Source organism: Poecilia reticulata, linkage group LG16 (assembly GCF_000633615.1).
Source record: "Poecilia reticulata strain Guanapo linkage group LG16, Guppy_female_1.0+MT, whole genome shotgun sequence".
NCBI classification, from domain to species: domain Eukaryota; kingdom Metazoa; phylum Chordata; class Actinopteri; order Cyprinodontiformes; family Poeciliidae; genus Poecilia; species Poecilia reticulata.
The window spans coordinates 15,853,299-15,878,013 of NC_024346.1; the positions used below are offsets into that span (position 1 = coordinate 15,853,299).

General features: G+C 44.1%; 1 protein-coding gene across 4 annotated transcripts; it reads right to left on the reverse strand.

Moving 5' to 3' along the window:
* Positions 1-1,545: 1,545 nt before the first annotated feature.
* On the reverse strand, positions 1,546-24,683 carry LOC103478185 (histone-lysine N-methyltransferase ASH1L). 4 transcript variants are annotated; one of them, XM_008431758.2, is made up of 14 exons: positions 24,313-24,679; positions 16,076-16,949; positions 10,317-14,337; positions 7,502-7,841; positions 7,164-7,337; positions 6,978-7,072; positions 6,821-6,894; positions 6,684-6,729; positions 5,604-5,644; positions 5,441-5,511; positions 5,185-5,357; positions 4,665-4,759; positions 4,388-4,546; positions 1,546-3,394 (listed from the first exon to the last, which is right to left on the reverse strand). In XM_008431758.2, the coding sequence occupies exons 2-13, from the start codon at positions 16,736-16,738 to the stop codon at positions 4,406-4,408; spliced, it is 5,934 nt and encodes a 1,977-aa protein (XP_008429980.1). In that variant the 5' UTR covers positions 16,739-16,949; positions 24,313-24,679; the 3' UTR covers positions 1,546-3,394; positions 4,388-4,405. The 4 variants fall into 4 exon arrangements, 3 of the variants coding, with proteins under 3 accessions (XP_008429980.1, XP_008429981.1, XP_008429983.1); XR_001777427.1 differs by lacking the exon at positions 1,546-3,394 and having other exon boundaries at positions 4,457-4,546; positions 5,190-5,357; positions 24,313-24,680; XM_008431759.2 differs by lacking the exons at positions 1,546-3,394; positions 4,388-4,546 and having other exon boundaries at positions 4,674-4,759; positions 5,172-5,357; positions 24,313-24,680.
* Positions 24,684-24,715: the final 32 nt, after the last annotated feature.

The window sequence follows — 24,715 nt, forward strand, 5'->3', positions numbered from 1 at the left end:
GGAGCAGGACACTAAATATAATTCCATTGTGGGGAATTTTGCCTTAAAATAACCAGCCTAAAAATCATGAGGCTGTGGCTCAGGATTTTCTAAGATTTTTTTGCAAAAAGAAATGCATATTTTAAATTTCATTCTGCCACATTTTATTTATTTTATTCCTCATAGACTTATTTCTGAGTCTTTCTGAAATAAAAACATGAACGAATGTACCACTCCTCAGTCTGTGAGAGAACCTGTGCAACAAATGGTTCAAAAATATTGATGTAAAAATGCAAAGATTTCTGAAATTGTATCAGCCAAATTGTACTGATAACAGCCATGAATGAGGGACAGCTCAGGTTTATTTGAAGTGTGGTTCTGTTGGATTCATGAGCTGTCAATATCTTACCTGAAGTTGACAGTCTGGACTCAAAAGCTCTTAAAGTCAAACATTAGTTTTAATAAAAATATTTGAACTGCCCTGATGTTTGCATTGGACGCTTATTGACTCAGAAGTCTATGACCTCATACTAATCTCATCTTGCACAGGTGGCATCCAATCAAATTCACCCTGGAACTCACTAAGCTCCTGACAGAAAATTCTTTCACAAATGGCACTGGAGGCAGTCTGCATCCCTGGGTCCTGAATTTCATACGCCTGTACCCATTAACATTATTTGTACATATAAATTCAATGATTTGGGCCTTTAAGCAAATCCTTTTGGCAGTGTCGGGCATCTTTAAGCATATTTTAGTCGTTTGTGGCACTAAATGACTGATGGGCCTGGTGAGCGGTTATCAGGCGAGGGGCGATATACATCCTGATCAGGTCACCAGTCCATCACAAGACACACACACACACTCACTCACTCAGACCTAAAGGTAGTTTGTTTTTTTTTAGAGTATTCAATGAACTTAACAGTCATGTTTTTTGATTGTAGGAGGAAGCCAGAGTATCTGGAGGGAACCCATGCATGCACACGGGAAGAACATGCAAGAAAAACCTCAGCCCAGGTTTCGACCTTCTAGCTGCTAGGCAACAGTGCCACCAACTGCTTTACTGTGCAGCCAGTCTATTGAAATACAGTTAAAATTAATATCCTTTGAAAGAACAAAGAAAGTTTTCTTTGTTTCAACATGTAAATTAACAGGTTTGTTTAAAACAGGATTGTACCAGGCATTCTGCAAACATACACATTCTAGTCAGTAAAAATTCAAAATCCTATCCACTATTGTAATCCCCCTTTTTTTGGGGGGTTTCTGTTCTTCAGATTTAAATGACCTAAGTCTGCCCCAGCTAGCTTTAAAGGCTGGAAAGAGGAGAGCATAGGAGCACCTCCATGCGCTACACCCTCCCACCATCTTGTTATTGTGCTGCTTTGACAGCCCTGTTGTCCACTGTGGGTCATTACAGAGGACAACAGACTGTGAGACGTTCAATCTTACACCACTAGATAGCACTGTAAACTCACACTGATTAGCATCACTGCGGTACTTTCACTTAAAAACACAAACACAGCAGGAAGGAGGAGGGCCTTGAGGCTGAAGCATGACGAGTTCACAGGGTTTAGTACCAGGAGACATAAAATGCTTTTATTATTATGGATATAGAGGCAAAATGTTTGAGCTGACATTCTATGGCAATGAGTTATCACTTTTTTTTGTTGTTTTGTTTTGCTTATCAGATGCACACCGTCAGAGGCAACAGGCAAAGGTTACATGTCATGCAAACTATATAAATAACTCTTTATGTGTACCTTTGCTATAAAGTTAATCATCCACTGGCAATAATGTAGTGCCTTTAGGTAAAAAAAAGTAAAGAGGGAGAAAAATATACATACAGTATGTAAACAGTCAAAGAAATTGCACTTTTTTGGCTCGCTATAAGAAGCCACACTACTGAAAGAGAGCACTGGAAAACAAACAAACAAAAAAGAAACTAGTTTACTGTCACAGATTGTCTGACCAAAGTACGCTCGGCTAAAAAAGGAGGCAAAATATGTAACTCTACAAAAAGAAGAGAGAGTAAAAATAATATACAACCATGTCAGTTCTAAGGATATACTGGTCAGCTGCTTATACTGTTAAAAATGCCTCGGCAAAATGAAAGATCTGACTGGTAGCGTTTATGCGTTATGCTAAATTTACACTCTACTGCGGCCAAAAGGAAAACCAAACTACGTACTGTACATTCACATAAAACTGAAAGGCTTGTTAATCCAATGATCCTAGGATGAGAACAATTTAATATGCTTTTTGTACAGAAAAAACAAATTATTCACAAATTAATTAAAAAACATAACTGGAGTACTTATATAGTCCTTATTAGAGGAGATATTGCTTTTTAAAGACCACATGAGCTCGCTTTTACACATAAGACGACATGGCACTTCTACAGAGCATTTTGGGGTAAATCACTTCTTGTATCCCTTTCCCCTCTGACACCCGCCTCCCCCCCACCATCGCCGAGGACATTCTGATTGTCAGTGCTCCGAAGAAAAGAGGGAAACCCTCTCAAAGGCAGTCGGGAGTAAACAAAACTATCTCCCCCTTTTCCTTGGAAGCAATACTGAAAATAGTTCAACAATAAACATTCCTGTCATGGATATATTCTGTCCATTTCTATAGCAGACAACACTTTTTGTTATTATTATTTTTTTTCTAAAAAATAAGCTCTTTCTCTAAACCTCATTAGAAATTCTCTTGCAGCAATGCCAAAATTCCTATTGCTAAGCTCTTCCCACCCTCCCTTTTCCCTATTCACTGGAACATGGCAGACACAGTCTTGTTAAAGCGAAGCAGAAAAAAAAACCTAACACTCTTTTTTTTCTCTCTAATTTTTTTTTTTTAGCTTTTAACTGGCTCGCTTCTCCTTGTGCCATTTCCCAAAGGTGCAATGTGACTTTGAAAGCTTAACAAGTAAATGAGGGTTCAATTTTGACCTACTTAAGGGGGGCCCGGGCTACATTTGCGTTTTCTCCTCCCCGGGCGGCTTATGAGCTCCTTGTCTCTTGGAAACTAGTGAGCCGAAAATGCCGAGTACCGCGCTGTACGTGTCCGCGTTCAACCTCCCGAGCAACACACGTCCTTTTTAGTTTTGTTTTTGCTTAAGGTGCCGCAGTGAGAGCATTCAAAGTGTATATATGTTTTTTTTTTTTTAAGTGTGTTCACTCAGAATACATACAGTCTTTAGTGTGCTTGTTCATCCAGCACTAGTGCAAATTCATTTCAGCTGGTCTTTCCTTTTCATTTTATTTTATTTTTTTTCCTTCATCCACGTCAGTTTGTCTCGTTCGTCTCATGGTCAAACGCTCCCCGTCTTCGTCTTTCTGTCGTTTTAGTAGGTGCAGTGACATCGGTTTCAGTCCACCTCTTCACTGCTGGGGCTGGTCCCTTTTTTTGGAGTAATTCCACTCTACATGAAGATAAAATAAAAATTACCAATGTGCTGCACGCAGTCCTGGATCAAACCAAACTGTTCAGTGGCAAACGCCGATAATTTATCTGGATTGTAAGAGAAGGTTTTGAAACACTATTACAAATAAAAATCTGAAAAGTGTGGCCGAAGTGTTTCCTTACTAATACTTTGCAGAATCGCATTTCACTGCAGATACGGTTGCAGGGCTTTTGGGATATGTACCGTATTTTCTAGTCGCATTTATTTGAAATTGTCAAGATAAACATCGTTAGCATGACCTCGTCCATGCTAATGATACGCTCTGGTGAAATGCTGTATTCAGAAAAATTGTCAACATTGGCTTGGAAGTCTGCTAAGATGCCAGGGACGGCTCCACTCCGCACGCGTACAGTAAATCCACAGTTTTAATCCGGGGCGATGGGGAAGTTGCGCTACATGAAGTGGGTGCCATGAAAACGGCACGACAACAAAGTTATTTATATCCATCTGGTTGGCAACAGCCAGGGAGTACCCATGTGACTGCACCGTTCACAAGCCTCTCCTGGCAGAACGTTCTTTATGGACCAAACCGTGGACTCCTTTCTCCTGCTCCCTTCATTTTACCGTCAATCCTATCAAACTTCCCCACATCATGATGCTGCCACCACTGTGTTTCAACTTTGGGAAATTTAGAACAGCTGGTTTTTGAAGCGAGATTAAAATGACATGTAATTGACTGACTTGTGAAGACAGCTGCTTGAACTTGACTAAAGGGGCAGAAACCCATTGCTCGCCACACACTTCCACTCCAGATTTTTATTTGAATAAGATCTGAAAAAAAAAAACACAATCTTCCTTCCACTATAAAGCGATATACTCTGCGTAGATCTATTTCATTGAATCCAAATTGATTTCAATGCAATCTGTGGTCGCTGTGTGGTCGAATTTGTAAAAAGTAACCGGGTGTGAGTACTTTTGCCAGCACTGTACACCAGCTGATGCTCCACTTACCTCTCTCTTTCTGTTCACTTATGAATGCTGCAGAGTCAAAAGTAAATCATTCAACCGTTTCCTCCTCTGTTCTCTGCTGCAGACCTTTCTTTCCCCTCGTTTTGTTTCCTCCTCTCCCTCCTCTTCCTCCTCCTCTTGTCTGCTCCGGCTATTGGTGGGCTGGAGAGACCAAAAACATACAACTGACTGCAAAAGCAGATTTGAAAAAAAAAAAAAATCTTCACTCTGTTAGAAGACTTTTTCCTCCATGTGGGTGGTGTGCGGTCGGCTAACTCACGCTGGGGCTGGCAGTGAGCGAGCTGGAGGTGTCCTGACTTTGGTGGTGGGGGTCATTGCTGCTGATAACCGTCACCTCCACCCCCACTGAGTGATCTGCAGGTCGAACGGCATTCGGCACGTTAGCGGAGGCTGGAACATCATCTTTTAAGGCTACATTTTAATTATATGTGTTCTTGTTTTCTCTTTGGTTTCTGTCTGCTGGATGAAAGTGTGTGGTTTCACTGCTAATGGAGAAAGTCGATGCCTGCTGAGTTCTTGGACACCAGCATTGGATGACAGAAACAAGGAAACATTTCTGCAGGCTGCATTCTGTGGTTGGAAAACCACTTAGTTTGGGCTGCTGAGTATGATACGGAAAGACAAGCCAAACATGAAGTCGGACGGAGCGCACACATACATGCACACATACGACACGGTCCACACAGATGTACGGCAACACAAAAAAAATGAAAGTGCGCAAGGTTCAACCACAAACACCTACAGAAACAAAAACTAACACACACACTTGCTTCATGGACCTGACTTGATGTGGCTGTCGTCCCCACTGGCGCCGTCGTAGGACGCGATCTGGGAGTCCTCTCCTTCCTCCTCGTCGCCGTCTCTCCCCCTTGCTATCCTCATTCGGATCTGTCGGTCTCTCACCAGCTCCCAGTTCCTGACGAGGAACACGTGGTGTTTCACCACAAAGCTCCTGGACCCGGCACATACGGTCACAGACGGTTACCCTACTGACGCTGAAATGAGTTTAACAGCAGTTTATTTTGAAATCCATACTTCTCGCTGCAGGTCAGAGGCTCCATGTCGAGGTGAGGGAACAGGCTGGTGATGTCTCCGGAGCTCTCCTCCTGTTCGGTAAAACGCAGACGTGAGGAAATGAATGGAGGGAAAACAGTGAGCTCTGTGCTGGAATAGAACAAACCAAAGCTACAAAACCCACCGCTATTTGCTGGGAAGACGGAGTCCTCTGCTTCAGGCGACCTGCGTAAATCAGACGCACAGTAAGAATCCGACGCATCAGATTTATTTGCTACCCTGGCACAGATGTGTAAAAAGTTGTGAAATCATTTCATTTTGCACGAAGCAGTGTAATCTAAAACCAGAAGATCTTCCAAAAATTCAACCTCTCATTCAAAAAAACTTGTCTTATTCTTTCGGGGGGTGGGGGGGATCTAAAGAATTAATAGTTATTTGTTTTCAAAGTTAGGAACTGCAAATAAATAACCTAGAATGTCCACTTTTTGTTAGGCATAAATGCATTAAACAGCAAAGATGGGTCAGAATGAGTATGCTGGAAAAGCGTTAAATTCCCATTAGGAGTAGTGATGCTGTGGGCCTGTTTTTGTCCAAAGGTCTGAGTGACCAGGTTTATATTGTCACTCTGCACAGGGAGGACGATGAGGCCTCACTATGATGTGATGCAGAAGGCCAGGTTTTTTTGTTTTTTTTTGCCAGTCATCAAAATGGGAAAGACAATGAAACATGGCATTTAGGTAAGACATATTTGTGGTGTTCTTTATGGTTGAAGTATTTACTCCAAATCGAAATAGCTACTTTTCTCAATTAAAAAATTCAAATTGTGACAATCAAGGCTGGACGAAGACCTACGTTTATTTTGGCACCAGCTACGGAAATACGGATTATGAAATATAAAAAAACCTCAAAAACACATTTAGAACTGCAGAAATAAGAGTAATCTTGGGTATTTGAGTATTATTATATTATTTGATTATATCTATATGCTAATTGGTTGTTTGGCAGTGAAGCCAGAAAATATAGTTTTTTGTCCTACCATCACAAACATAAACATGGAATTTGGAAGTGTGGGCTTTGATTAGGACAGATTGATCTCTTTGGCACTTTAAAAGAAAATCTTAAGATGTGAAAAAACACCACTTGTCCACTGATATGTAAAGCATGTATCCTACGATTACAACAGGGATGAGGATGGGGTTTGTACACATATTTACTTGAAGTCACAACAGTAGTAGTAGTAATATCAAATAAGAAATAAACTCACAGTAACGGCGTTTCCTTTTCAGGGGGACAGCAGGTTGACGCTGAAGCTGCACCCAAATTACATCAGAGTTACATCTGAGTTATAAAAAAAAAAAAGAATAAATCTGTTTGCTTGAATTCTTGTTTCTACCTAAATACCTGATTTTGCTGCCACTGCCACATCACATCATATGGCAGCTGGAAGTGAATTCGCTTCAGCCTCAAGTACTTTCCTAAAGAAGATTAAGATAGTTCGAAATGAGCGGCGACAGCCAGAACGAGCCAGAACAAAGTCGAGATGCTAATCTGCACTCACCAACATGTATGGGAGCAGGCAAAAGGCTGTACTCATGCTCCCCTGGTGTGTACTCTAAACTCTCACTGCAGTTCTTCTGGGCTTGGAAGGGAGGACTGAGATAAAGAGAAAGGAAAGATTCATGAAAAGGAAAAAGATAATTAGATATCCTATATATGAGGGAGTTTATGGGTTCACTTGGCTCACTCTGTAGTTTTATAATCGTCAGAGTAAAGGCCTGCTGTCAGGTAATTCTTCCTGGGGGAGCCATCACTGTTCTCTTCCCTGCGGGCAGCTACTGCTTGTGTCGGAGCCTCGTCGACATCTGATTGGCTGAGAAACTCAGAATGCGTGTCACATTCAGGGATGTCCTTGGCAAAACTAAAAGGAAAGTGCAAACAGAGAGGTAGAGTGATAGGGAGGGTAAAGGAGAAAGAGAGAGATAGAGGGCACTGGTTTAGCACACAGTGCTGAAAACGGTGGGTTAATATAACAGCAGCGAGTGGTTGTATTGAACAGTCAAGTCAACCAGCTCCGGTGTTCACCTCTGATGGCACGGAGAGTCACCGTGTTTTCTCTTCCGCCCCCTCTTCCTCCGGGCCTGCGACTCCAGATCCATGACCTGCTGCACCGTGTTGCCTCCACCTCCTCCTCCTCCTCCTCTTTTCTCTGGCACCGCTTCTTCTGCCCCTCCTCCGGCTTCTGGCACAAAGTCAGCCGGCGACATGGACGGCGTCGCATGAGATGAGCGCGTAGGGGAGGACACGACAGAGGGCAGCGGGTGCTTCCTGGGACGTCCTGGCCCCCTTTTGTTTTTCACCGCAGCACAGTCTGGAATTGGCACGCTCCTTCGCTGGCCACGGCTCCTCGAGTCACCTTGTAAACCTGCAGGAGAGGGAGAGGGGGAGAGGAGGCGAGGGGGACAGGGAGGAGGGGGAGCATGAGTGGCGGAGAGGAAATAAGACAGATGTGGATGAGAGATTGAGCCAGCAGAAGGTGTGAGGTGAGGCCAGTCTGGGCTGAGTCATGTGGACGAGCCGCAGATTAGGTGAGTCACAACATTTCCTCTGACCGGATCACTTCTGGGAAATGCATTAAAAGTGATTTACGAGCTGCACACACTCAGAAATAAATGATGCACACAAACACATGGAGGCACGCATACCTTTTATGCACATAACTTGTTTTTGCACACTAAGTTAAAGTGAAAAACAGTGCTGGAAAAGGAAACAGAGCAAAGTATGACCTAACGTTCTAATCCTGTTTTGTTTTGTTTCATCAGGGACAAAAAGAGATGTTTTTTCCTCACATACGCACTCTGTGTGCCCCCCTCCTGATCTCCCTCTGATCCCTTCATCAATCTCTCCTGAGGTCATCCATCTTTTTGTTCCATTTTCCTCAGCCACTGACAAGACTGACCACTCTTTCCTTATTGGATTTTTCCAAATCAAACAGGCTCGGCCGGCCCAGCGGGGAGGAATAGGACGAGCTTTAAATAGCTGATCTGGTGGTTAACTAATGACTGTGCTTCGCTGGACAGCCCTTGGCTGGTGCGGCGTGCGGTTCAGGAAGATTTTAAAGATGTTCCTGCAGATTCCCCACAAGATATGGAACCCAAAACTTGACAAGCACTCATCTTAGCCATGAATTTCACTTTTATTTAGCAACGCATTTGGACTTTTTGGTTTCAGGGTGGAAGGAGCATAAAACACATACATCTTTAATAGATTTTAAAAACGAGAATTTGGTGCAAAAGTTTGAATTTATTCAGGATTTTTTAACACAGGCTCAACTATAAACTTCAAATTGATCGTATTCCTGGGACTGACCTGACTTTAAGCATATTCCATACTCCAAGTTGAGGTTGAGTCTGTTCTGGAAGCTTAATGTCAGCCAAATTGATCAATTTTAAAGATGTCAGTTTGCCATCACTGTCCTGTTGAAGCGCCTAGTTGCTTGCTTTACCAATCTTCACATTGAAGACAAATGTCTAGGCCACTCAGTGGGACTTAACTGGCCTGTGGGATATTAAAATTGCTTTGCATTGCTTTTTTTACTGTTCAATGTATACAGTGCTGATTATGATTAACCCACATTTTCCTCACTATTCCCTTTCTTTTTCACCATGATAAAGGTGAAAAAGAGAGATTATGAAGCTCTCTTTGAGCTTCATAATCTTGGTTGTTCAAATATTTATCAGTTGTGGTCATCAAAGACATAGAAAGTCCATTCAAGATGCCAAATATGTTATTGGGAAGTGGAGTTTTAATCCAAAGCCAGACTTCACCAAAGCTCATATCTGTAAGGACAACAGCACCTTCTCTGTTCAGGTTACGTAAAAACATTGTCACCACAGACAGCATCGCTGGTGTTTCAAACAGCCTTTATTTCACAACGTGCTGGAGCTCTGGTGGCTCCTGGGTAATTCCTGAACATCCTAACCAACGTTCATCTGAGTGTGACATTTTGGGTCAGACTGTTAAAATCCAAACCAAACTAGTTGCTCCAACAGGGCATGATCCCAAAAGCATATCAAAACTAGTTTTGGTATGGATAACACTAAGTACTGAGTCTTGGGAGTAGCCTTGACCTTAGCTCTATTTAAAAGCTGCCCTAAAATCCAAGCAATTTCATGGAGCTATAACATTTTTGTAAGAGTGCTCAAATTTCCAGACGGAGGTGTGCCAGAAGCTTGTTCAAAGAGACAAGAAAATTGTATCCGGTCATTAACTAGTGATAAATGAACGTATATATAATAAATTCAAACTTCTTCACCAAATTCTTGTTTTGAAAATAAATGTTTCAGAGTTGGTTGGTGAATGAAGAGTTCTAATAAACCAAGTTAAAGTGAGAGTAATGCCTTTTTTGTGAGTGTTTGTAAGCTTCAGATCACTATTATAATTTCAAAACAAATTCTAAGAGGAGTGGCTGCAGAGTGGCTGTGTCAGTGCCCTTGCACAGGAAAGGGACTGAAGCTGGCTATAAAAAGAATGGAGTCTGATTTCTCCTCATGCACCCTCCGGGCTTTGATGTGTGGCTCAACAACACCTGAGAAAAAGCAGCTCTGTCACTATATTGGGCACACGGCTGCTGGTTGGTGGAGTTTCATCTCCGCACTGTGCAAATAGCAAAATCTGTCACACTGTGCGAGTGAAAAGAGGCTCTCTGCGTAAACCCATTTTCTCAGCTCGCTGTCATCATACGACTGCTATTGTTATATTTCAGTGGTGTTGGAGTCTCTGTTTTATCTGGATTGCTGTCAGCATTCAAAATAGATTCACATTTAGCGCCAGTGAAGCAACAACAGAAGACAGTTGTGGATTCAACAGTTGCCCATACAGATCATCAAAGCATTCTCACCTGCCTCCCTCCTCTCTGTCCACGCTGGCTCGTCCCTCCTCCATGACTTCTCTCCACTTCCAGGGATCCTGCTGCTCAATCCACTCCTCAGGCCCCTCCCCGCTGCTGACATGGCTGCAGAAGTGAACAGGTTGGTGTGTTTTGGAGCGTACAGGCGTGAGTCGTCGACATCATCTTCGCCGTCCTCATCTTCTCCTTCCGAGGCAGCCAGTCTGCCCACGCGTTTGTCCCCGGAAAAGCCTCTCCAACTGGGGTTCAGGGTTCCAAATCCTGGGCTTCCTAGACTCCCAAATGTTGCCCAGTTGTGGCCCAAGCCGCCCCAGCCTCCTCCAAAGGAAGACAGGTGAGTGGAGCCAAGGCCCAAAGAAGTGAGAGATGTGTTTTTGTATCTCTCTGCTGAAGAACATGATGAAGAGGAAGTGGCAGCGGAGAAGGGAATGCTTCCATTTTGACGTAGCCAAGGCGAGTCTTTAGACAGCATGCTTCCCGGTCCTTTTCCCCCTTTCCTTCTTCCCTCTACTTGCCCAAAAGTGAACCCTGATTGTGTCTTTGAACCACTCAAGAGCTCCCTATCCATGCCGTCTTCCTCCTCCTCATCCTGTAACTCCTCTTCAGTTTCCATGTTTCGCTCACAGTGCCGGTGACGGTGCTTATGTTTATGTTCGCTCCTCCCCCAGCCACAAGAGAGGCCAGAAACGAACCCCGAGCTTGCTCCTCTGCTACTAGCCCCTAAATCTCCCTCCACCTCTCCTCCTAAAGCTCCCTCCCTGAGCAACCTGCTTCTGCGCCTGTGGAATCTGGCCGGGTTGAGGAGGAAGTGAGCGTGGTGGGACTGATGGGGGGCGTACTGGTGAGGGGGTGGAAGCGGGAAAGAACTGGGGAGGTGGTGGTAGAGCGACGGTGGTGCTGGTGGGTAGCTGCCGTAAAAGCCCATGTTTTCAATTGTTTCCTGGAACTTTGAGGGGCAGCCGCACTGCCGGCGGTCCAGTTTCCTGTTACAATGGCAAGGATAGAAGGGCTGAGGGGTGAAGGAAGGAGCCGCTGGGAAGGACGCAGGGTGTGGCGAGTAGAAGCCATTCAGATTGATCCGAAAGATGTTGGACCGGTGGGAATGAGAGGAGGAATGATGTCGCCTTCCTCCGTCAAAGCCCTGCCCAAATCCCGTCCTCGCCCAGCTCCGTCGTCCAATGTGAACCTCGTTGAACTGAGTGATCAGATCATCCAGTTCAGCTAGGAACTCTGGGTCTTGCATGTGCATCTGTTGGTGCTTCTTCTTATGCTTGTTCTTCTGTCTCTTCAGAGCACTATGTCCAAGGCAAGAGTAATAGTCGGAATGAGTGCACTTGTTGTGTCCAAGGCAGGTGCACACGCAGGCACAGGAAGCGGGACAGTCGTATTCCCTGCGCCTGTGTCGGTGCCGATCTCTGTGGCGCTCTGCGGCGTTTGAGCTGTTCATGGCGTTTGAGTGTCTGGCCACATGAGAGAGGGGCGATGAAACCGGAGAGGGGCGGTCCGCAAGAGATGGAGGGAGCCTTTGACCTCCCAGAATCACCCCTGACCCATGACCCATCCTCAGTATTCCTCGGGCTCCCCTCATCTCGCCTCGCTCAGAGACGCTGTTGTTATCTGTTCCTATCCCGCTGTCGCTGGGCAGCGTCTCGTCACTGTGTGATTCGCTCCTTGGTGAGGGGGTGGCCTCCTTCAGGTGACTCGGGGAACCCGGTACATGGTGCATTGAAGCAGTGGCAGCCGAGAGCTTACATGAAGACTGGTGAAAGGGAAACTGATGTCTCCCTTGACATGGACAGCTCTTTTTTACAAAGGGGGAGAGGGAAGAGGAGGAAGGAGGACGTGGGGACGTGCAAGAGGAGGATGGGGAAGGGAGGGAGAAGTGGTGGGAAAAGAGGAGGGAGGATGTTGGTTCTGTGAGGCTGCCTTCGCTGTAAGGACTCTGGGCTCCACTAGAGTGGGTAAGTGAAGGGGAAGGAAATGGGTGAGATGGGGGTGGCTGTGGCTGGCTAGATGAGAAAAGAGATGCTTCAGGGGGACTGGTAAACAAAGACGACTGCGTGGAGTTCTGAGAGCTAGAGTTTAGGTTTGCTGATTGGGACTTAGGCTTGCGTCCTCGCCTCTTGCCCATGTAAATGGTCCCTCTTTTGCTTACATTGATCTGAGGGCCCAGCTTGCTCCCAAATGAGGAGGACAGGGCCGTGAGGGTGTGAACTGTTGTGTCCTCAATCGATTTACACATTCTCAATGAGGTTTTACCATCCACTACCTCTCCTCCCTTGCCCTCCTTCCCCATATAACCAGACATAATTACTTTGTGAAGTCGCCTCTTCTTTCTTTTCTTCATTTCATTAATCAGTCTCCTGATCTTTAGCTGCCGGTTCCCCCGTTCAGGAGGATAAAAGTCTTCGCTCCTTTCCTTGCGATTGGGGGGATTCAGTGCACATTCGCCCTGGTCCTCTGGGAAGGGTCTTTTGGGGGGACGCCCTCGTTTCTTAGGGCTGGACTTAGACTGCAGTATCGGTACCAAGACCGGGGCTTTCTTAGATCTGTCACAGCCTACAATTGGTTCCTCAGAGGGAATATCATTTGGTGAAAGTCGAGGAGGAGGTTCATCCAAACTGGAGCTGTGGGATTTGGGACGGCCCCTCTTCCTGGCTGAATCTGACATGGGGTGAGTTTGTTTTGGGGCTGCTAAAGACACTGGGGGGGAGCAACTGGATAAGGAGCTCAAGGGCGCTGACTGTGACTCATCGCTCTGCTGAACAGCCGTTTTGGATGGAAACGATGTCTTAGTGATCTGGGGGAAACTTAGCGATGGATTATGCAGGGAATCCAAAGAAGCTTCCTGATTTTCCGCTCTGTGGGCGCGATGTACCAGCCTGGTCCAGCTGGGCCTTCTGGCTTTGCGCTTCTTGAGTGGTCGGCTGTCCTGCTCCCGGGGTGAAGAGGGGGGAGAAACAGGAATGTGAGAGGAAGACGGGGGCAAAGGGGGAGGAGCTGAGGACATGGAGAGAGGCGGAGGCACTACTGGGTATCTTGATACGTCTTGTTCTTTTGATTTATTGGAATCACCTGTTGAAGCGGGCTCACTTTGTTTAGCAAGCCTACAACTGTCTACTGTCTTTTCTTTCTCCTCTAGTCTGACTGGAGTCACTTTTTTAGAGCTCTTATCTAATTTAGTAGTACCAACTGTTTCACCGCATTTTGCATTATTATCTTGTGTCCTCAATCTTTCAGGGCTTAACCTATCTGCTTTTCCTGTCTCATTCTTTAGGTTATCCCTCCATAAATCGCCAGTTCTGTGTTTCTGATCCTTTTCTTTGTCATGTCTTGATCTCCCATCCTTGTCCTTCTTTTTCTTAACCTCATCCTTTTTTTTTTCACTTTTTTCTCTGTCTGCCTCTGGTCTATCTCTCCTTGATTTTTTATCTCTACGTCTCTCCTTCTTGGCTTTCTTCTCTTTCTCTCTCTTATTGGCTATCAGGAGTAGTGGAGAGGGATCACAACCCTCTGACTGGGTGGAGGAAGGATCCAAGGAGGGGGAAGACTGTGATTTGGGGGTAATTTGGTGACAGGGAGCAGAGTCTGGCTTAGTCTTACTGGAAAGCTCTTTATAGGAGCCAGAAGACACCAGAGGCCTCACTGTGGAATCTGTGGAAGAAGCAGAAGAGGAACCGCTGAGTTTTCCAGCTTTGTTTTTCGATGAGGACGAAGTGCCAAGGATATTTGAAGAACTCCTCCCATTCGATAGTTCCTTCTGTTTTGCTGTCTGAACCAAACCATTGTGTTTCTTGGAGCTGTTCCCTTCATTCCTGGTTTCTGAAGTGGAGACTGTCTGCTTGCTCGGTGTGGACGGAGTGGTAGAAGTTGTCTGATCTGTTGTGGGAGAGCAGGATTTAAGTCCTGCAGCGGCAGACTGTCCATTAACACTTGGAAGCTTGTCTTTCTTCACTTTCTCTGATGAGCCATTTGATTTATCGTCCGTCTTATCGGCCAGCTTGATGGGAACCTGGGGAATGCAAAAACACAATTTCTGTCACAGACTGCAATAACCTTGAGATTTATCAGTAACACGCACACACCCTTGTTTTAAAAAACGAGACACTGATTAATCATTCTTAAGTTGTGGCCATCTTTATTGTGGGTTCAATACATGCTATGAGGAAAAATAAGAGAAACAACCCAGCTTTACATCCTTTATCCCTAATCCTGCACTTGCTGAAACACAAATTGATTAAACTTCAGCATTCAGTCTTCTTCAGTTCACTCTTATCATAAATTAAGGTAAACCTGGCTAAGCTTAACCAGAAAGAAAAAGATAACCCCAAAGCATCATACTGCCATCACAATGTTTCACCATTGGCAGTGAAACAGACTTGTACCTGTAAACCTAAAAGAGGGTTGTGCATACACATTCTAGTAAATAAGCAATTTCTGAAACACTCACTTACCTTTTTGGTACCAACTACCAGACAATGTTCAAAGCCTTCTACAGGCACATCAAAGCTAAAATTTTCCAAAGCCTTGGGTGGAAATAGTCATAGTCTGTTGAACCAAAGTCTAAAATATATGTTTGGCCCAAAAATAATACCAGAAGACCGCCATACCAACAGTGAGACATGGTGATGGCAGTAAGATGTTTTGTGGTTATTTTTTTCTTTCCGGTCACTGAGTAAAATTATGAAGAGAACCAGTTCTTGCCAGTTTGGACCTTAAAACTCTGGATTTCTGCTAGAAAGTCAAAAATGAAAAACACCGAAACTGTGGAGCAAACAGAAGAGACGCGTAGACAAGACATGTTTTCACAATGTGAGAGTGTTGGAGAACGTTTGGAAGGTACTATCACTATCAGTGGCGAAGTATCAGTTCAAGGTTGTGTGCAATTATGCATCTGGGTTACTGCAACTACTTTGATGCATATTTCTACGTTGAACTTTTGAGGATATGTCAGATTAATGCTGTAACAGGGGTGGTTAACCAGAAAATATTTCTATTGCATAAAAAGAGAGTATAAGAATAAAATGGGTCAAACAGGTAGAGAAAATGAGGGCATACCAAGGAAAAGGAGAGAGCCAGGTGATGGAAACTGGAATGGGGGCAAAGAGAGGAGAAATGCAAAGGTGGAGAAAAAGAGAGGAGTCGAGTGGGACAGGGAAAGAGGGGGGAGTGAAAGATAAATGAGAGCGCATAGAGAAAAGAGGGGATGTAAAAATAGAAGAGAGCTACAGATATAGAGGGCCAGGCAGAGACTGAAAGAGAGAGAGAAAACATTGCTATTGGTAGCTATAAATTGCCACTAATACAGATGAGAAGGCTTGACATTTTATACTCGTTCTGTAATTTTGGTATGCTGCTGCTGCTGCTGCTGCTCGAGTGACGTTTCAGCAGCTATGGCTATAAGCTTCCCCTTGGGCGATCATCACAAGGACTGATGGACCGATGTCTGTAATAACTCCAACTGGCTACCGTCCTATCAGTCTAATTTTAGGTCTGTTAATTGTAATCTGCTGCTTAGGTTTCAGTTCTGAGACAATAGCTTATTTCACACTTATCTCTTTTCACCATTCCAGTGAATATGAGGATCTGCTTGTTAACTCTAAAAACTAACAGAGAAACTACAACATGTGGTTCTTTTTAATAATGGATGAAAACCCTCATTCACTGAAAGCCTTGGTTGTTGTCCTTCTATTTAAAGCTAACGTCAGCAGCAGATTTACTGCCAGCAGCTGGGAGGCTGAGTGTCCTACCTGTTTGCCAGTCTTGGTTCCTTGGCTTGATATGTTGGGGGCAGAAGCAGGAGCAGACTCTGAAGTTAATGTCGAGGATATCGACAAAGGCTGCGATGACGAGGACGATAATGGCTTTGCAAGCGGCGGTGAAGCAGCAGATGTAGTTTTTTTGGATGTGGCCTGGACGGTATCCAAGCCCGATCGCTGCTCCCTGTTTGCCTCGTCTGTGGCTGGGCTGTTTTTGATCTGCTGGACCGCTCTTCCCTCTCCATCTGCCCTCAGCAGAGCCCCCCTGCCTTGCCTCTGATACGTCCTGATGGTGGGCTTGCACACGTAGCTCTCCAAAATCTTGGGCGGCTTTTTGGTGCGCTTGGCCTGGAGTCCAATCCGGACCCTTACGTTCCCCTCGGGGCAGTTTGACTCCCTGCCAGAGAGCTGGAGCTCCTGCTGCCCTCCGCAGCGCCCCTCGATGAGCAGCTCCAGCACTGCTCCCTTGTCCCCTTCCCTTTTTCCTCCTGGTCCTCTCTTCTCCTCCTCTTTTTTCCCAACATTGCCACTCTCCCCCTCGGCTCTCCTCTTTTTCTCTGCCACTTGGTCCTGCTTACAGTCTTCAGGAGCAGAAGTGGAGTCCAGAGTGGAGGCGGTGGTTGGAGGGGTCCCCCCCTTCACTCTCTGGTCCATCAGAGAAGTCAGGGGGGAGAGGCAGTGTTCTGCGGAGTTCCCAGTATAACACCTTTAAATGAGCCCAGAGGGACTGTTGGGGTCAAAGACGAAGGGCAGACTGCAGGTGCAAACCAGAAAGGTTAGCAAAACAGATCCCTTAACTGTCCAAGTGCAGTTTATTGCCGTCAACCAGCGAGGGAAGGTCTCTCTCTTGTCCTTCAGACTTGAGCTGAGTAAATATGAATCCAAAAGAAAGAGGAGACGAAAAAACAGACACACACACACACAGAGAGAGAGAGAAAGAGAGAGAGAGATTAGTCATTTTAGTGAGCTCAGATGCTGAATCGCAGCGGCACAGGAATTGAGGGGGAAAGTCCCCTTCCTGCAGGCAGCTGCAGCGAGGTGCTAAAGTCTGTGTCCACAGAGATGATCTCATCATACAGAAAGCCCAGGAGGCCAATCAGATTCCCAGAATGTCAGCTCTAACTGGAAGACTTTACTCACAATCGCACCAAACAACTCTCACAGTGGTCTCTTCTGACGGTCTTCAGCTACGCTGCATAACAAAAGCGCTTCTGTAAGAACTCTTACATTTTCTGTTATGTTAGCTCGACACTAAAACATTTTGGGGGGATTTTATGCGACTGACCAACACAACGAAGTGCATAATTTTGAACTTGAAGAAAAATGTTACAAGGTTTTTAAAAGTTTTTTGTTTTGCAAATAAAATTCTCAAAAGCATGAAGTGAATTAGTAGTGTCCCTAAAACAAAATCTAGTGCCACTGCCGCTACCACATCTCACCGTATGGAAGTTGTTTTGCTGTGATGTAAAGTATTAGTTCTCTATCACAATTCGTCTTATCAGACCAAACATGGATGTCTGACACTCGTTTGGCTCTGTGGAAGCTGTTATCTGTAAGACTGGATACATCCAAAGGGGATTCTAAGAAATCCCTCTTCCTTCTCAGTAAGATCATATTTTAAAGCATTTCAAACGTGACGCTGCCATCACCTTGTTTCGCCGCTCGTTTTAGGGTGACAAATGTTTGGTAATGTTTTCTAGCAAACCTCAGAGGCCTTAACATAACATACATTTATACTGAGACTAAACTACACACACTAAAGGAAGTTGGTTGCACTGGATTTTAAAAGTTTCGGAGTTAGGAGGGATGAATATGAATGCACACTTTTCAAATTCTTACCTGTGAACATTAATATTTTCCTTCTAATTAACAACTAAGTGCAGCTTTGTTGATCTATCAAAAATTCAAATAAAATACACAAAATGTTTTGGCTGTGATCTAATGGAGAAGTTGTGCAGAGCACTGCCCCTATAGATCTGAACCACAGCCACCGTCCCCTGCACACTGTAGCTCAGTTACAACCCTTACTATTCCTCTCCCTAAATCAGCGAATCAATCAGTCGTCTCCTGACATATTCGAACACTTGATCCAGTCTCCTCCCCTCGTCTCCCCACTGTCTTTGCCTTCTGTTCTCAGCTACTCCCACAGCCACCTCCCCACCCACCCTTCCCTTCACTGTAGTCTCTTTTCTTTCAAAACCCCCCGCCCCCTTTCGTGTTTGGCTTTAACCTTTTTTTCATACATTTCCTATTAGTCCCATCCACTCTCATTCCCCCTCTGCAGACCACACAGTAAAACAGTCAACCCGAAAACTGTATCGTTGTTAATCAGAACCATATTTCTTCCCTCTGAGCAGTCCTTTCTGCTTTTCCCTCCTCTTCAGCCTAAATCCTTCCATTCACAGTGCAAACCATTCCCCTCCTCCCTCCCGCTTTTCAGTAGTGGTAACACAAATCCGTAGGAAAGGGTGAAACTTATTTTTGGAAAGGAGTGCAAATTCCTCCTCCTCCCATTGCTTCCTCTAAGTCAAGTAAAGCTTTTCATTGACCCCATTGTAAATGGACTTTTAATGTGACATTACACCAGAGAAACACGCCCTAAAAATAACAATCCGCTCACCAGAGAAAAACTTTCACTCTCACTCACCCTGCGTTCACAACTGTTTTTCTTCCAAACCGAAAAGCTTTGAAAAGGAAAGTGACATCCTTCGTCGAGCTCCTCTCATTAGTCTCCATCTCTCATCAAGGGACACGCTCGTCCATTTTCTAATAAAACACACCCTGCCAAAGCATTCTTGCGGCTCTTTCTTCTTGTCTCTCTGGAAGGCCACTTATGAAATAGCTCATCTGTCTCTCAACAACACGTTGAATTGCTGCCTTAAACCTACGAGAGCATCTCAGTTTAATGTTTTCATTAGGAGCTCAGTGGACCATCTTTCCTGCCTCTAGGTCCCTGAGTCCAAACACACACAGAAACTCTTTCCTTGAATCACACGAATCGACATCTGTTCCAGAAACTGCTCTTATGTAACAGTATTGGAAAGCATGTTTAAGGCCAGTACTGCTTACAATAAAATCAAACGAGTACAGCCGTGGACAGTAGCTTTCTTAAAGATGCAATCCAAGGATGCCAATTTATTCGGCTTGACAACCGTATACTGACAGTAAAACACAGCTGAGTGAAAAAGGACGTCACAAAATGCAAAGTTTAAACAATGCGCAGCAGAACAAAAAATTCTACTTACTGTTTCAAGCGTGAGATTGGGTTTATAACGTCACAAGAAGCGCAAGAATAAATCTGATCAGCCAGCATTGGAACATATTATGCCGGAAAAGCAACTCCTGACAAATTGAGACATAGACTCCAAAGCACTCATTTGAGTTGAAAAACGCTAACCATACACGTTTGAGCCAGAATTTGACTGATGTTCCCCAAGCCATGAAGGGCACTGAGAGGAGGCAAACGGTTATTCAGATCTCTAACTTGTACGAATGTGTTTATATTCCTGATTCAATTTTTCCGTCTGTTTGGTTTTTCGGCACATTTACATGCCAGACACCATTGGGAGCCCTACCCACGCAAGTTTTTTTTTTCTTTTGCACATACAAATGACAATAAATTTATAGCTTCATATTAATAAAGTATTTTTGGTTTTCTCCATATGAAAAAAAATCTTTGTCCTTGCCAAAAGAAGTTCTTTGTAAACACTCCAAATGTATTCACCCATAGAAAAAAAAATGCCCTAAGATATTGCATTTACTGTAGCATTATATTCTGTACTGTAACACAGTCACTAAAATACACTACAGAACAAAGAAGAAGGTATGAAGCATGTATTTAAAGACTGCTGCTGTTGATGTGCTTGGGGTCCTGCTGGAGCATTGATTATTTGTACCTCATTTCCACTGAGTGGTACGGCACGGGTCGGTGCGGTTTGGTTCGCTGAAAGTGCTTCCACCACCAGTTGGACTTTCACTGGGAAGCCAGGATGAAACCCAAAAGCCTATTGTGGTGTCAAACATGTTGCACTAGTCTGTCTTGTGATGGTCACAAGCAAAGACATTTTTCTGTCCCCCAGTCAACGGACTGTATAATGCCAGAAGCTCCACTCTAACTATGCTATACCAACTACAACTGCACACCACCTAGAGCCTATTTAGGATGGTGCAGTGTGGGTCTCTTATGTGGACCGCTTTTACAATGGGAGCTGACAAAACAGCATATCAAACCGCACCGACCCATGTCATGCCACTCATTTGAAACAAGGCATCGCATACTAATCCAACTAATTAAAGAACCTCGTGGATATTGCTTCCACTAATCTGTAAGCATAAGACATATTGCCCGAAAAACATCTATTTGTTAAAAATAACTCTTTTTATGTCTCCCCAAAAACTTGGAGCCCTGGGCTACTGCCCCAAGTGAATGTCTGTCATTTACTTGTACTGCCTCCAACATCTACTTAATTTTCCAGACTAGAGCCAGTCTGAACTCTCTTTAACTTCTCTCTTTCTGTCTACTGAACAATGGGAGTTTTTCTTACTTCCCCCCTGGAGTTGACTGGACTGTTGATGTTGCCAGCTGTATTACCTGTCCACACAGTGAGGCTAACCAACGAATCGGATCTTTGTACGAGTCAGAAGTAGCGAGGGATGCAGCAGTTCTGCAGGAAGTGTCGTTGGAACTTATCTTGACCTTTATTGTTACCAGATTTCTCAAATGTTTTGATGATGCTGCTCTGACTAGAGATAGACACATTGAAGTTAGGCAATGCTTGCTACTAGTATCAGGGTTTAACTACTAGTATCGCGCTTTAACATCTTTATAAAGAAATGTGCTTGGGGTCATGCCTGAGTATTGATTATCTATACCTCAGGTCTGGAGACCTGAGTAACTGTCCCTTCCCTCACCTATTGCTGTTTACTGCCGGTCTACTAGCTGAAAGAAATGGCTAAACAGTTTTTCCCTTGCTTACAGGCTGGACAAACTCAAATCTTATCAGTTATTAAGAAAGCACACAGTTATGACATGAAATAGGTATTAGGCAACACTATCAGTTAATATAGTCAGAGCCTCCCAAACAAGAATGCTGCTCTAAAAACAAAACTTATCCATTATTAATTGCAGTACCTCAGTACAATACCTACATAGTTCTATGAAAGAGTGAAACAGCTGGATTTATATTTCATATTTTCAAAAGTATTTCAAATTACTGATGGTCTCATGGATCCAACATTGGGACAACTATTTCATCTATGAAAAACTGTTGAAATGACTTCAAACAGTAAACATATGAAGCCTTTTTCTGTACGTTTTGAGTTATGCAGCCATCATTAACTAGAGTTTATCATTATCACAATAAATAACAGTATCACTTTTCCCCTGATAAGGACATCCAATGCTATAACTGCCCATACCTTGATGGGGAACGAAGGTTTCCCCGGGCTGCTATCATCATTCTGAATAACTGATTGCTGTTTAAAAACTGAAGTAGGTCAACTGTGAGCAGTATGTCTGTCAAGTAGCTAACTACACATTCTGCCAGAGCAGATAGCCCAACTTATTAACTCTCTAATATCAGCTAGTTATACTCTTGGTGTTATTCTGTAAATAACATAACTGCAGAAAGGTCTTATATTCTCTGCTAAAACAGTTACAAAATTTATTTTTTCTCTATTTTTTTAGATTTGTACCTAAATTTATGCAACATGTACATATAGTCATAGGAATCTCAGACTGATGGAGACGTTACAATAAAAACAAGATTGCAAATGTACACATTCAAAATAACTCTAATCAGTTACCTTTTGTGATGTCACTAAAGACATGTTGGTATGAAGAATGGATTTTATCTTGAGAAAATGACAAGTTATAATACAATACCAAAACAAATATTTTCTCCTCATTAAATGTTATTCAACAAATGACAAAGTAGAGCTAAAAACTTTACTCAAATGACTGGGTAACATCTTTAAATGCAGGCACTTTCTGAAACAGCTGTAGTGAAAAGCGACGGCAGACAGATAATGAGAGTGGCAGGKTTTCAAACCTAAAAGGGTAAGCCCATTCAAGATCAGTCAAAGAGCATACTAATAGCTCCTTATGCTCTCCAGAGCCATACCTCTCATACATAACTCTGAATTATTCTAAGATTAGAGCAGAAGCTATTCCCAGTGACAGAATGATGGGTGGACTTGACACCGTAAGTCACTGTGGTTCCTCTGGAGAGGGACGATTAAATCATGATAATGGTCCTCCGTCTTTCCAGCAGCATCATGATCACCATCCTGTGACAGTGTTATCATCGAGGACCACAACAGCTGCTAGCATCTGCCTGACAACAGCAGGAGCACAGCTGGAAACTGGGCTCCAGTGTTGGCATCTCAGGTTATTGAACCATGAAGCCTCGCAGTTAGTCACTCGGTTCTCACACCTCACCTTCACAGGGAAGGAGTAGCGCCCATAAGCGCCTTGCACAACTTGTGAGGTAGTGGCCAACCGTACGAATTTACTAGGCAATCGTAGATGAAAGTCTTTTTAAAATACATTTTTATTTTTTTGTTTTAGTCATTGGTTTGTCATGCCTGTGTCTTTCAGAGCGTACTTCTCATTCCTGTCCTTATACTCCTGATATTATGTTCTGGCTCCAGCTTTTACGGTGCTTGGAAAAGATGATCAGTGGCTCGCATCTGGTCACTCTTTTCTAGAGCTTTCGGAGGCGCCCCTATACGGAGAAGTAAAGTACCTTGCAATAGTATTCACCTTAAACAGTTATCCTTTTTGTCAGATTACAAGCGTTCACTTCAGTTTACTTTATTGGAATTTCATATGATCAACTAGCACAAAGTAATGGCTAATTATAAGCAGAAGAAAATGATTTTAATTGTGTTTCGCAAATAGAAATCTCTAAGGTGTGTTGTGTGTGGCAGAAACCAATTTTACTGCAACTACAGCTGCAAATCTTTTGGGGTTACGTCTCTGCCAGCTTTACAACTAGAGACTGAAATACTTTCTTGCAAAATAGCTCAGGCTCAGTCAGATTGATGGAGGTCTTCTGTGAAAATCAGTTTTCAAATGCTGGAACAAATAATTGCCATGTGGTTCATGGTTTTCTCCAACTTGAGCTCCAGATTTCTGCAGCTCCTCCAAAGCCACTGCTTGCCTGGTTAACGCCTTGCACAACTTGGCAGTTTAGGTGGATGACCATGGAAGCTTTGGATTTGAGTAATTCAGTTTCTCTCTAACACGTTAGTTGTTTCTTGGTCTTCGTGTTGCTTGTTCTCTAATTTCCAATAACAAACCTCAGATGCTTTCACAGACCAGCTGTACTGAGACTATGTTACACCTATTTGCTAATTATTTCAGAAGGCAATTGAATTGGTTGCACAGGTGTTGGCTTAGTGTAACCATGCCACACTTTTCTTATTTTTATTATTCATTTAAAACCATGCAGCCTTTCTTTCCACTACACATTTTTACTCTTCTTTTTTGCTTGTTTGTCACACAAAACTCCCGTAAAACACATTAAACTTCGCGGCTCCTGCGTGACAGAGCGTTGAAAAAGTTTGAGGGGTGTGAATACTTTGGCGATTGTTCTATTCCCCACCTCCTCACACGTACACACACTTCTCCCTCAGTTAGAAGTGTGTTGATTGAACATTATGTACTCGGGTCGCAGTTGTGTCGGCTGACTGATGTTGCCACTGTAGATATATTGAAGCTTTCTCTCCTCTAAAATGACTTTGCGCACCATCCTCTTGATGCTGGCGCACTTGCAAATGAAACACACGTGTTGTTGTTGCTCCTCTCTCCTCCGTTATTACATATGACGCGTGTTTGAGCGTCCTAATAAAACAAAAAAACAACAACAAACAAACACAGCCAACATGCACAGCAAGCGAGCTAAAAACTCAACATGGAAGTAAAAGAGGGAGCATGGCATCAAAACGCGCCTGCTGATGTGGATCAGTCCCGAGAGAGCCCCCCTCCCCTCCCCACCCCCTCTGTCCTCTGCCAGTCCCCCTGCTGGTGTCAGCAACATTGAAATAAGAAAAATATCACCGCGCAAGGAGAACAGAGGAAGGGGGGGGAAACACGCTCAGCAACAAGGGATAAAATTAGCGCAAAGCGGATGCACCGAATTTGAGCTCGGTCATGATGAAAAGGCCTGCGCACATTAATACGGACTGCCATGACAATCTGTAATAAGGCTACGTAGGCTACTTACCCAGAGAGCGCGTCCCAGAGCCAACTGCGTTCAAGGCAGAAGGAGCTGAAGGTGTTGCTGTACTGCTCTCCGCTCCTGTCGGTTCTAACTGCGAGCGATCCGCCGCTTCTGGTGCATTAGATTGTGGCTCCGGTTACATAACTAAGGCCGGCGGAGGTTAAAAACACCCCCGAAAAGGCGAGTTTGTTTCCCAGCAGAGCGCGGAGCCCTCCGTGCAACAACATCGGCGCGGGTGTTTTTCATAATCGGTACAGTCGACGGATCTCCGCCGTAGCGTCTCCGCAGCTAGGTGGCGTACTGGTTACACCCACTGGGTCTTATTTTGCCCACTTCTCTCTCAGGGAAAGTTGGATCGCTCCCGCCAGTTCTCATGGCTCACGGCGCTCTGATGTACGTGTGTGCG

What these genes read in the sequence shown, in the direction of transcription:
- LOC103478185 (XM_008431758.2), bottom strand. Translation starts at nt 16,738, where the DNA reads ATGGACCAGAGAGTGAAGGGGGGGACCCCTCCAACCACCGCCTCCACT. An exon ending in CGTCTTCCCAGCAAATAGCG is followed by an intron (nt 5,512 to 5,603) that starts GTGGGTTTTGTA and finishes TTTACCGAACAG; the next exon opens with GAGGAGAGCTCCGGAGACAT. An exon ending in CGACAGCCACATCAAGTCAG is followed by an intron (nt 4,760 to 5,184) that starts GTCCATGAAGCA and finishes TTCGACCTGCAG; the next exon opens with ATCACTCAGTGGGGGTGGAG.